Source organism: Pygoscelis adeliae, unplaced genomic scaffold (assembly GCF_000699105.1).
Source record: "Pygoscelis adeliae isolate BGI_AS28 unplaced genomic scaffold, ASM69910v1 Scaffold57, whole genome shotgun sequence".
Taxonomy (NCBI): Eukaryota; Metazoa; Chordata; class Aves; order Sphenisciformes; family Spheniscidae; genus Pygoscelis; species Pygoscelis adeliae.
The window spans coordinates 4,162,154-4,176,247 of NW_008825615.1; the positions used below are offsets into that span (position 1 = coordinate 4,162,154).

At 37.6% G+C, this 14,094-nt stretch overlaps 1 protein-coding gene across 1 annotated transcript in view; it reads right to left on the reverse strand.

Moving 5' to 3' along the window:
* BCKDHB (branched chain keto acid dehydrogenase E1, beta polypeptide) overlaps positions 1 to 14,094 on the reverse strand; it is a 136,890-nt gene that overhangs the window by 86,844 nt on the left and 35,952 nt on the right. The window contains exons 6-7 of the mRNA XM_009333128.1: positions 13,090 to 13,187; positions 9,690 to 9,800 (exon numbers count right to left, since the gene is read on the reverse strand). Of these exons, the coding sequence (XP_009331403.1) occupies positions 9,690 to 9,800; positions 13,090 to 13,187 (209 nt within the window). The remainder of the gene's footprint in view (positions 1 to 9,689; positions 9,801 to 13,089; positions 13,188 to 14,094) is intronic.

Below are 14,094 nucleotides of genomic sequence, written 5' to 3' on the forward strand. Positions count from 1 at the left end.
TCAGCACCAGTGGCAATGGAAAAAAAAACAAACACACATATTGGAGCTATAAAATAGCTTCTAACTATAGACTACACACCACTACTCATTTATTTACGTAAGTGCCTTTAAATCTGAAGCTTGTAATATGGAATGTGGGCAAAAGGGAAAAGGTTTTATGATAAATTCATGGACCATATCATCAGCACTATACTCATCAATGTTAACAGAAACTACACACAAATGCCTTTTCTCTATTTAATCAAGGTTTTCAATAATGGGACTCTCTCTCAAGTCCACTTATCAATACATACGTGAAAACCAGACACAGGAATTTAAAGATTTAGAACTATTTTTATATTGGGAGTGAGGAAGGAAAAAACAGAACTATATATACACAAACACCTCAGCACTGAGGTACTTCCCTGAAACAACAAGATGTATAGGAACAAACGAGGCTTCCATTCAAAGCTTTCTTGAAATATAGAAGGGCAAAAGATGTGAATAACTGGTTTCTAAAATGGTTATATATATATGTATTCTCATAACTTTAAAATGACTGCCTGCAAGCATGGTTCCAGTGTTCTGCTTCTGGAAGCCGAGCAACAGCCCACGGCACGCTCTAGCAACCTGAAACTACAAGACCAAAAGACACAAGTTTCTTATGGAAACAGTGACAAAGTTAACTGTCATCATGCAAGCAGTACAACTTTAATCACATTTTATAGGTACGAGATCCATTCAGTAAGAAATCCAAGGAGCAACATGTAAAATGGCAAAAGATCAAGAACAGATAGCCAAGAAACATAAATCTGATCCCAGGATACCTGCGCTACAATTGTACAGTTCGATGCCTGGTGAGTGCAGTTAATGCATAAAAAAACCACATCAGGCTCGCTGATCTTGATTTCCCTTTGTTCACAGTCCAATTAGATGAAGTAAACTTAAAGGAATGGGAACAACAAGCTGGCAGACCAATAGGTCTGCTAGGACGTGCTGCCTATTAAGTATAGGACACCAAGGATTTACTACTGACAATTATTCAATCACTTTGATGACAACGGCTGGCAAAAATGCCACCTGTGCATTAAGGAGAAAGCTCTAATACACACTGCAGAAATGGCTCCCATCAACTAGCCTCGATGGAAAACAGGCACAGAGTTTGCCCTAATCTGCTCCCCAGTGCTGTATTACCCACTGGTTCCCACTGTGGCTGCTTTCTCTGTTGCTCAGATTTGCTCTTTCCAATGAGAAGGCAGATGTTTTTTCAGCCTGCCGAGCATTTATGCTGAACTCTGTGGGGAGGTCTGCAGAACCTTTCCTATAGAAGAGCAAAGCAACACCAAGTGCCCAGAAGAACATACACCCCTTCACTTGTCTGTAGTACAGTGTGTCCTAAAGAAGCAACTTCAGAATTACTATCATTGATAATGTCAACCCATAAACTAAGTTTCTGCAAAGACACCACTATTTTTTTGCAAAATTCACTGTTATCCAGGCTCACAGTAACCCACAAGCCCTTAATACTGCAGTTCAGTTTACAGTGCTTTTATTACTAAGTCATGAAAGAATAATTCTCAGCATTCTCTGTACTACAGTAGCAACAGTTCAGAGAAAGTTCGGATGACTAATTAGGTAATAAATGCAAATCATCATTATGCGTGGCAAACGCCTTCTAAATAATACAAAAGCACAAAAATGTGCATTTGCAAATTTTCACTTGCAAAAGTGAAAATGGCAGATTGATATTAATCAATTTGAAGTTTAAATAACATGCTCGGCTCAATTCAGGGTGAATAAAATACAGTAATTTGCACAATCCCTTAAGAGTACTTAATCCTGAGCTAGATTTCCCACTTCCAGTAACATATGCATTTCAATATAAAAACCACTACAACCACAGGATTTTAACCTGAGTGTGACCAGTGAAGCACTGGGAAGTGTGCCATTGGCTTTTTAATCAATACCACACCACCCAACAGTTCATAGACAGAAAAATCCACACAGCTTAATCTCCTAATCAAAAGCTTCTAAGCAAATCTGTTAAGTATAATGAAGGGAAAAAAAGTTTTGCCTGAAAACTTAATTTCTGAAAGGGAGAAAAAGCATCTTCAAACAGTTTTGTAGGTTATAAAGTAACAAATTTTATAGCTATTTCATATACATCTCATGTTTCAGTTTCTTGAGCAGCAGCCTTCATGATAGCTTAGCCTTCCAATAATAGCACAGCTGATCAATCAAGTAGTAGGAAGGTGATACCTGCCTGGATAGGAACTGACATCTTTGCTGTGGCTGCACTAAATGCAGACGTCTGCATGCACATGCAACAGCTGGGGAGCCAGAGGAACATGGTCAAGGCAGAGGTTTCATTATCAGCAGTGTATGTTGAGAAGCACATTAATTTCATGTGTTCATGTTTACAGTTGAAGGTATAAAGGGGATAAATCCCTCCTGATCCCAGCTCCCTCATACATGAATAAAACACACAGACGTAGGATGCTGATGTTAGAATAAGCACACGGAATGCATTCTCTCCCTCAAAAAAAAGTAATCCACTCTATGGACAGCTAACTCCTCTCTCTTTGAATCATAAAACCACTGTATCGCACATACTCCAGCCCTAGGGAATAAAGCAAGAGCTTTAGTCAGAAATCAGTGAAGACTGTCAAAGTAAACAAGAGTCTTACCAAGTATTTCACTGGCCCATGAAATGACATAGTGCTTTGAGAATGTATAGATAGACAAGAGGCTCAGTAATCTAAAGACAGTGTTCACTGTTACATTTCCTAAGGAAGCAGCAAAGGCAGCACATACTCTTTAAACAAGCTTGTGTCACTTTTCTAACACATAACACCACAACCTTTTATGCTGATCTATTCAGCTACATATTGGGAGTTGATGCTGGGTTCACTTTCAATCCTCTAGAGGTAAAGCACAAAGAATTGCATTTGTCTCATTCAGAAGCACTATGCCGGAGCTCTATGCACATACAACCTGTACAATCTATTCCAAGGAACAGATCTATAAATAAGGACAGCTGTATGACACTACTGAGATCTTGCATTTCTTCCATATGGCTGAAGTAAGTGGCTATGGTGACTAAGCAAAAACGTCCTAAAACAGAATTTTTAAAGATAAAATAACCACATGTAACCACCCAGGTATCTCACAGTACATCACATCACACTGCAATGTTATGTAGAGAGAGAAAAAAGCAACCTGACATGGGCACAAAAGCAGATCACAAAGACAGGAGGTTAGGACACTTACTGCATCAAGCGTGCAGTGGATCCAGGCTTCTCAACTAAGGCATGATGAAAGGCTTACTTAAGAACCTAAACACACAGTTCATACATACAGCCCTTTAGGATTCACTGCCTATGCAACCACAACAAATTATATCCTTCAGAGGCTGAAGTATGCTTTAAGCACGCTGACAATCTGCTAATATTGAACTGACAGCAAAGTAGCATGGCCCTGGGGACGAAAGCTTATGAGCTACTCAGCTCTTCAATTAAAGATGGTGGTAAGGGCACACATTCAAGAGGAGTAAGACCTGGATTCAATGCCTTGTCAGCACATGGGTTCTCCAATCCAATCTTCCATCTCCCTGGGGTGTGACCTTGTTAACAAATTATAGGACAAACTGGGAGACCAGCCTGCTCATATTCTATTGCTGTTATTACCCTAAATCGCACAGAATAAGCACCAGACAACAGTAAGAGAGGAAAAAAAAGGTAATGTCATCATTCCTGTAAGGAGGGCACTCTCCAAGAGTAAAATGTCCTGGGTTCCCATCTTTGTCTTCAGAATGCTGTGTTTTATTAAAAGGCTCTACAGCGCAAATGGCATCAAAATCTGGCAGATTCAACTAGTGACACTTTCAGTGTGATCTGAATCTTTTGAGAAGAACAGTCGAAGTTTAAGTGATCATGGCATACAAGCAACACTAGCTCAAACCTAAGCATATAATCAGAAAATAAGTGATATATTAAAAACAGTCCTTGCCATCATCAAAAGAGAACAAAAAGTCAAGCTTTTTAAAACAAGTTTCTCTGGTACAAACACTTCAGAAAAATAATCACTTCCGAAGTTAGCTTTCTAAGCACATGAAAACTCAGATAAAAAGCTCAGAAGAGACATCACATCAAGCTTTCACAGCATTGAGCCTACCCAACAACATATGCACAGAAGTCACAAATTCCAGCAGTTTGAAATATGTTCAAAATGACAAATTCTGATTGAATATAGACAACTAAGGAATATACTACATTTTATATAGTTTAACTTTTTTACCTGTCCGGATTTCTGTGAAAAGCAAAAAAAGTATAAAATACAGGTGTAAACTAAATTAAGCCACTTAAAATAGTTCCTGTATGTCTTTTTAAGCTGTCATCCTGTAAAAGCAATGATTTCTCTTGATCCAGAGCAGGAAATTTTTTTTTTTTTTTTTTTTTTTTTTTTTTTAAGAATGCTAAATGTTGAAACAGGCTAGATCAACTTTCACGGGCAAGAGACTGTTTGTATGTATTGCCTTTAAGTAAGGAAGGACATCTTTCTTTCACAAGAAGCTTTCCCAAGTTAAATAGTAATGAAGCCTTATGTAAAAAAAATATATTTATATAAATATACACACAGAGAGATTTTTTTTGCTTTTATTCTAGCAAAGAGATGTCAGAATTTTTTTTCAAACAGGCCAACTACTTATGTCCTTTCTGTCAGCAGTAGGTGTCATCTCTCAGCTATACAATGAGGGTGAGATTTATCTCACCTCATTTTACACTACACTAATCAATCAGGGCTCCCTTAACTTTTTTTTTTTTAAACTTTTAAACCAAGACATTTCCAGAGGCCAATTTATCTCATCCTAAAATAGGCTGCTGAAACAGCTGGGATGAATGACGCTTAGGAGATATCCTTTCTCTAGAATAGCTCTATGAGCTACTGTAACTAGCTCTTCAATACTCATTCTTAGACATCTGAAGATTGACAAAAGAAAAATCTAGCCCCTGTTTGCACGTTTACCCATCCCACAAATTGTACCGAAGAGGTGGTTTCAATTACTGCTGGGATCCATTCAAAGCCCATGGCACCAGGCAGGTGCACCTTCACCTCCTTCTCATGCAGATGACAAATGCTAACCTATTTCAAAATTGAACATAATCTCAAAACCTTAAAAATGCAAAGAAAATATCAGTAAAATTAGGCAGCAATTATTATTTATATTCAGTATATTTATGTTTATTTATGTTTCACTCAGAGCTATATTTTCATAAATATGCTCATAGGAGTAATGCAAAGTCAAAGCAGCTGCTTAATTTGGCTAAAAAGAGGCCTCTGGTGGCAGTTGTGAATATAACTTCTCATAGTTTCCTGAAATACGTATTTTGATGACAGAATTTTCTATATAGAAACAGCTACAGAAAACAGACTAAGCAGTTAGATTTGCAGTGAAAATTTTGACATAATCACTGCTCATCTCCAAAGCACTAACCATTTCAGCCCATTCTTCTTCATGCCTACACCACAGTTGTCAAAGTAGTCTTAAAGTTGCATATATTTCCAGTTAAGTAAACCATCTAATTTTTAAATAGCTGCATTGAAAACTTCAGTGTTAAAGTTATTTCATTTCTAAAGATAGTAACAATTAAGTTAAGGTTGAGGCCTGCTCATTCCCTGACACCAACCATGAAGGCTCCTTGATTTTGTTTAAAAATTACATAGACTGACAAGGAAAATTCACAGAAATATTTCTGTGCATTTTCTGCTGCAATATAAAAATGCAGCATTTCTTGGGTAAACAGAAGAATAAAAGAAGCCTGCAGAGTAAAACATATTAGACTGACAAATGCATACAACTTCTGTAAAATTCAATTCCTTTATTAAAGCTTCATGACACTGACCCATAGGGAACATAGGGAACCCAATCTTTAGGCACATGACTAGGAACAATCACACAGCCTACAAGAAGCTAGATAAGGCTCCCTGCCTTCTAGAAAAAGCCAGCAGACAGGAGAATCATAACACAGAGAATTGTAACAGGTATGTTAAGGTTGATATGAAAGACGTGAACAGAGACGTGTGTGTGCAGGGACTGGAAGCAGCAGCAGGCCAAGGATAAAAATAACAGCCTATACTGATCACAAAAGACACCACTCCCAGCAGTGAAACTGAAGGATGTGTTTTTACATCAAAACCCAAAGTCCTGCTCTCGATAAGATCACAGCACAGACTCCCATCAGCAGAGGACCATGCATCTCAGCACCAGCAGAACGGCAATAAGATTGCAGCGCATCACATGCACCATCCTTTTCCTCTGCATCCAACAGGACAAGGAGATGAGAGACGTATTTCAAACTCATATGTAAGACAAGGAAAAACATAAAAACTTGGCCTGAGATTTATGGAGGCTGACATAAGTAACAGTCTGAGGCAAAGGGCAACCTGTAACAGCTGATGATTTGCTTAGTGGTTGGACTGGAGTAAAAGCAATCCCATTATCATTTAAGAGCCCACAAAGAGGACTTAAGCATACTAATGGACAGCCAAGAACTTTCTCTGGCACAGTCAGCTTTTGTACCGCTCTCTTGGTTCTTGACGCTGGCATCTCAGGAAGGGAATAACAAGTCCTGTCACCAGAACTGACCCTGTAAGCCAGTGTCATCCGCAACAGCTGCACCAAGCAGTTCCTCTTGGGATGAGGCTACAGCAAGCAGCTACAACTATCATTTCCATCCTTCCATTTAGTTCAGCAATTACCTTAAAAGCTGTCCAGGATGCAAATTAAAGATTCAGTGTTGCAATCCACTAATTATTTTCAGCTGAGCAAAAAAGGCAAGATCTACAGAAGATGGTAATTTAACATTTCTCCCATCAGACTGGCCAGCCTGCAGCCATACTAATGTAACAGCAATGCTAAAAACATGTACTTTTTTGTATTTATTAAAATAAATAGCTGAACTGCCTAGCCAACGTGCACTATATTTCTCTTGAAATAACTCTCTTAATTCTTAATAGCAAACTCATTAACAGATTTAAAGCAACAGGTCTATCTGTTCCATATTTTTTTTTATGCCACAGTTACCTTAAAAGACGTTCAGGATGGAACATAGCTGAAAATATTCATGCAATATCTATTTTTAAAGTATAGATTTGCAAAACATTGTACAACTAAAGCTCTGCACTTCCTGTGCACAGCTGCATTTTTTCCTGAAAGCGTTTCAGTGCAGGTCCAATCCAACAAAACAGACTTAACTGCTCTTTCAAAGAGATGCTTTGTTTTCATAGAATGACAGCTCAAATCTTTAAAGAAGGAAAAAAAATTAGCTAAAAAAAAGGAATAATTTTACTTGTCCAGAAGGAGTTGTAAAGGATTTATTACTGCCAAAGTTTCTTTTCATATTGATGACAACAACTCAACACATTTCATTTTTTACAGATAGAAAGTACATCCAAGTAACATGAAATACACTGCAAACAAACACTGAAAACACTTCAACTGAGATGATCAAATTTATATGAAGCAACACATAGCTATGCATGTAAGTACACAACTTGTTACACAGCCACAGCCGGATAGCAGGACACTGCCAATAGCGGATGCCCAACACGGCTCTTTCCTCCCATAATCTGCTCCATCCAGTCCCACTGGCAGTCCCTCAGACAAACATAACAGTAAAATTCATACTGTGGAGAAATACAAGCTTTGCCATAGAGTAGCAGACCAATGGCTCATCTTTCCCATTGTCACGCTTAATCTGTTTATACTTTACCTGACCAAGAGCAAGTCCCTTACTGAGCAACTACAGAATGACAAAACACTTGTCTACACAATTAAGATACTCAAAATACATAGAGAGGAGTCAGATAAGGAGGTGTGCCTGATCTGCCCTATTTAAACATCTGTACAATCTGACTTAGCTGTAGATACGATACGATATTGCCTTAAATTAGAAACTGCAGGCAGAGAAGGTACTTGATGGAATCACATGCCTTTTTCAAGCGCATGGCTCTTCTCATCCCTATGGTTATCTTAACTCAGTACACTACAGTTACTAGGCCTGAGTTAACTAAGCTGCAGACATCTCCGAGTGATTTGATCAGCAGCATAAAATGAGCTAGTGTACAGAGACTGAATTAGGACCCCACAAGTTGTTCGCCACAGTCCTGCAGGAGGGTGGATTTGCCAGCTTAAGGAAACTCGCAGCTCTATTAGAAGCAGCAAGCATTCTGCTAACCCACACAACTTGACCAAGCTTAAATCAAGGGAGCCATTACTGTAAAGTGAGCGGTAAACCTTTGGCTTATGCTCTAATTGTTAATGCTGTAAATAATGCAAAGAAAAACACCTGCAGAACCTTTTGGAGCATTGCAGTCCAAAAGCACATTCACCAGCATTTGTACTGTTGGATGGCAGTCAGGTAGCAGCTCTTCTCTCATAGTTCTCACATAGCTTGACAAAAAATGATTTCATGGAAGATACTTCAGACTAATTTTCACGAGGTAGCTATGGAAAAGACCTGTCTATAAAAGTGCTCCCAAAGCAGTAATACTAACATTTATTTTGAAGAATCTAAGTTTATTCATGTATTTATAATGTTAAAAGTACCTCATCAAATGGGTAAGTGAAAAATGAAGGGGGGGGAGAGATTACAGGCACTGTAAATAATGAACACAAAAAATTGCTAATTCAGGACAACGGGAAAAAAAATAGGTCATAATTGGGAGGGGGGAAATAAAGTTTTCCAGATACAAGGTTTCACTTTAATGAAACAACTCCAGGTTGTTTGGTGGGTTTTTTTTAATTTCCAAAATGGCACTTTTAAAAAGTGTACCTTGGGATTCTTACTTACATTTACAAAGACTTCTGGGAAATACTACCCCTTCCATTTCCTTTAAGGTCTTTCCTCCCAATAGCTCTTAGCTGCTGAAGAGAAAGCGGTATGGGAGGGAGGGGGCGAGCGCAGGAGGGTGGGAAGGTAAGCAGACCAAGGTATATGTAAGTAGAATAACCACTTCCCATGGTTTCTCAGTATATGGAAATTCAAATTCCAGTTTCAGCTGCCCAGTGCTTTGAAAGAAATTCTTTGCAAAATCAAAGTCTCCCATAGAGTAGACAAGGACTTCACAGTACCCATGAATTTCAAACCAGACAGTCTGAGAATAGTAAATGCTGCCTTTTCTCCCCAGCCCAAGAATCCATATACCTTAAATCAAAAGATATATTTCTAGAAATATGGATAAATGAAACTGAGGCACATAATTGCAGACCTAAAACTAGATAAACATCTTGGTGTAAAACAGCAGGAAAAAGAAAGGTAAAGATTTCACCTGATCTCTTCAGACCCAAGGACAGCAAAGATGAGAGGAAGAGCCAGAAATCATGGAAAAGCAGTTTTCAAGGACAAGTCTGATTAAATCCTGCCCTCTGCTTCAATGCAAAGAACGTGTATTCTAACATTATTTTGAACATTGAAACATAATTCTCTTTCAATGCTGAAGCAAATGTTTGGTCCAGGTAATGTGCATTTACTCTTCATATCGATCCCTGCCGAAACCAGGACAGAACAATATATAAAATACAGAGCAAAAATGTAGGCCTTTAAAAAAACTTAAAGAACAAAGTTACAATTATTTGCATTTAAATTGTTGTTACTAGTGGGGTTTTTTGGTTTGTTGTGTTTTTAAATTAACATGCATCATTTCCTTACCTTGCAAACGGTCTCTGTATCCCAGGGTAAGATGGTCCTCAGATCAATAACTTCACAGGATACACCAAGCTTTTCTTGAGCCATTGCTGCCACCTCTTTGATCACATGTACCTGAAAAGGCAACGTATTGTCACCAAGTAAACATTTAATTTCTGTTTAAGATGTTCTAAATAAGGCATACTGAATACAAGCAGTGATTTAACATATTACCTGCATGTTTAGCAGAAACCTTTTTATTCAGTAATCTAATAAGCATTTATTACTCATTCTTCTTTACTACTTACATTATTCCTAGTATTTTAGCACAATTTCAAAAACTAACTTCAATGAAGCATCGCTGAAAACAAAACTGTTGCTTTCTAGAAAATTATCTTTCAGTGAACAGTATCAGGCCTCACTATTTTATATTTGTAGTCCGTTTGGGGTTTAGGATAAGGGTTTTTTAGGACTGTAACTAAGCTAAGACCCAAATATATCAGAGTAATGTATTTTGATGTAGCAGTCACATGAAATCCTACAAGAAGCATTATATGCGTTCAAAAATAGTCCTAGTAACTACACTTACTACAACTTACTGAAAGTGCAATAGATTACAATGTGATCATCTCCAAAGCATTACCTTATGAACAGTTAGAAGAGATAGTAAGTACCACGTAAAAAATTACCTGTAAACATCCAGTCCTGACCCCCACAATCAAAGCATATGGGCACTAAAATGACAATATGACCATTCACTGGTCTTCCAACACAGTTTAATAACAACATTACAAATGTTGCATTATCTGATCATTATTATTAACATTTTACTAAAACAAAAAAGTATTCCCCTCTAGCAAGAGGCTTGTACTGAATGAGAATACGTGTTACTTGCTATCCACCAGTCAAGGAATGTATTTAGCGGCATATGTAAGTGCATCAAAGTAGATGTAAAACAATCCGCATCTATTAGCATCCTTTTCATAAGGTATGTTATGATATGAACAGAAAAGAAAGCAATACTACATACATTCAAAACTCTATCTTGACATTATGTTATACAACACTTAAGCAAAATGTATTGTAAGCATTGGCTTCCCTAAAACAAACATTAGCAAGCAAATGCTCCAACACGGAAAATAACAACTGTTATGACAACAACTCAGATTATCCTCCACAAATATCTCAGCAAAAAATATTTGCTCATGAGATATGAGGGTAAAAATAATTTCTCAATATGATGTTGTCAAACTCTGATGTTTTCCTTATTGTTAGAATGTTTCATAATATAGATTTGGACCGAGGCATATGACCTCCATCGAGCAACTTCTAGGCATAGGTAAGGTGTTGGAGGCCAGGGACCAACCCCAATAAGCAATTCGGATGAGGTCACCTTGGTCTGGAAGGCAACAGAATTTAACAATAGGGACACGGTCAGGCAGTGTCAGTTGCCTGAGGGTCAGAGAGCAGTCTTAAATTCTACATAGAGAAAAAATCGATGCCGAAACAAGATGATTAAGGATTTAAACATGTATCTACATAATGCAAACATGAATAGCTAAACACCAAAGGACTATTTTAAAAGGTAAATCAATAAAAGTATTGTAATAATAAAAAGAAAATATAGCTTGCAGTGTTTCTGTTTAAACTTCTAATACATCTATGGCTGTAATAAGAGGGTTTGAGAATTTTCAACATGACACATAGGATGGATGTTTTTGCTGTTTCTCTGATGTGTAAGTGAGAACGTTTACCTAGTTCACAGGGGATAAGGATTAGTTAATGTCCATAAAACACTGAGCACAACTCAAGAGGAACTAAAAGCCTTTACTGCCCCTCATTAGTACCACCCAGGAAAGCAAGCATCAGGCAACCCCACCAGAGCAGCAGCTGCCAAGCAACTACCTAACGTCCAAAATCATATGAGAAGTAATCAGTGAGTACGTGCAATCACTCTGCCTATTGACAATAAACTCTGGATTGGTTGCACATTTTAGCAATCAAGTTCCAAGTTTATGCACACAGCCTGCAAACACCCTTAGCACAAACTCACTGAATGTATTTGATCTGCAGAAGCCTGACACATCCAGAACACGCTGGATTTACTGTGTATGCGCTAAGCATCTGTCCCCATGCTGTATTATACAGCCACACCCGTGGTTTGGTCAGCTCCTAAATTTGGATTAGGGCTGCACATCTGTCCCATTACTATTCATATCAAAAGAACACTTGGCCTACACTTTCCAAGCTCCAAAGCACATAGCTTTTTGAAGGACATCACTCCAAGTCCTCTCTGCACTACTGCCTACTGGGTAAACTCAGCCAGCTTTCAAGCCATTACTTTATCAATTCAGTTTTTGGGAATATGATGAACACTTACACAAATGGAGCAAAAATTTGCACTTTCAGAAGGGAACACAGAGAACTATAGAAACTGTTTTCTGCTGGAGAAACGAGTGCAAGTAAAGATATTGAAGGAGTCCACAATTTAATACCAGTGCAAAGTATAAAAGACTAGTAGGAATAACCATAGATATAAAGGAGATCAAGTAGTCTGAGGACAAGGGAACTATCACAGAAAAGCACTGAAGATTACAGATTTCAAACAAACAAACAAAAAAAAAGGTACAACCCCAGAGATCAATTCAATACTCTTGTGATGAAAGTTATAACACTCTCTCCTCTAAAAGCTTCTCAGATATAATTAGGCCAGGAAAATAGCAATTTCTAAATTATAGGTTAAAGGCAATTAGATGTTTTTTTCTGGTAATTCCAAACTAGACTCAAATTTCTTTTCTATAATTCTTGAAAACGAACATGTATTTTCTTACCAGATTTTTCAATATTTGCACATCTTAATGGGGGGGGGGAGGATGTCCAATCACGTTCTTGATCAGCTTTGAAATACAACTGTTAGAATCAAAACTATATCAATCCCTATTTGTATTAAATGTCAGTGGATTTTAACTCTCTGTATAAAGGAATCCCTAGACTGCACTTTTTTATGCAGTAAAAATCTGTACTTTTCTTTCAGCATACTACTTTGAACTCTCCTTTCCCATTGCCTTCCTCAGAGTCACATCTCATTGCCCCATTCTTAAATATGTCACTCTCATAATCACGGATAAATCATTAGCCTCCTGCACAGGTACCTCTTCGACATTTCCAGAGTCAGCTTCAACCGAAAATGAGTGAATTCTTACACAATAAAAAGCAGGTTTCATATAAATGTAAACACTGGCAATCATTTATTCAAGCATTTAGTGATGGAAGATGCATGCAGTTTATTGTCTGGCTCTTGAGCCTGAATGCAACACTATTCAAACATCACCTAACCCTATTCCATTCTATTCCATTCCACTCCATTCCAACCCTTAGCCTAGGCTTTGCTGGATGACAAATAGCTTTTAAGAACCTTACGGACCTGAGTGCCCCAAGCAATCAGTGTCACATCGCTGCCCGTCTGCAGCACCTCAGCTTGAGACAGTGGAATGTTGTAGGGCTCCACAGGAACTTGTTCCACTGAATAAATAAAAACAAAGGGAAAAAAAATAAGCATTAGATACCTTTACTATTCAATATTATCCCATAAAAATATACACTAAAAATTTTCTTCAATGTTAATGCCATCTAAAACAATAGACCAAAATCACATTATTAGCCTTTATTTCAAAGGTTTAGCTGTAATTAAAAATCTTTAATTATACTGTTAAAAACACATCAGTGTAGTGCTTAATTTATGTTATATACCACAGCAATAAGATACACATATACACAACAATGATGGTAATAAGTCCTGGTGTACCCCAACTCAAAATATCAGCATCAGATTTGGAGATGGACACTGCTACAATTGATAAAAGAATCTCAAGTAAATGCTGCAGTTAATTCTAATAAGCATCACGAGAGCCTTGAAATTATGCTTTAATACTCAGACGAGAATGAAAAGCTGTGCCAGCGCGCTCCTGATATCTGCCAAGAACAATGCTCCACAGTTTTATGTCTAAATAGAGGAAAAAAGTTTTCAGAACCTACACAGAAAGTGTCAGGAAGAACTTGTGATTATAGCAGTTTTAAATTAGTCTAAATATTTTTGCTTTGGAAAAAAAAAAGTTATCTAGTCACCAAAAATACGTCACAATTAGAGAGAGTAGACAAAAATTAAACATCTTGTCTTCTCTACGACATTTAAGGTGGTTCCACTCAACTTAAGACCCATTTACTAGTTTTCAGATGGAAACACATTAGGCCAGTTGTGCTAGTTTTGAATCAATGCTTCAATGCACGATACGTTGACTGGTTTAATGATTAAAACTGTGATAAAAGACATCCATACATCATATTTTAAAAGAACTATTGTTTTGATCTAAAGGTGAACTTGTCTATGCACCAGCAAGTCAAATAATACTTCTTAAAATAAATTGCAGAG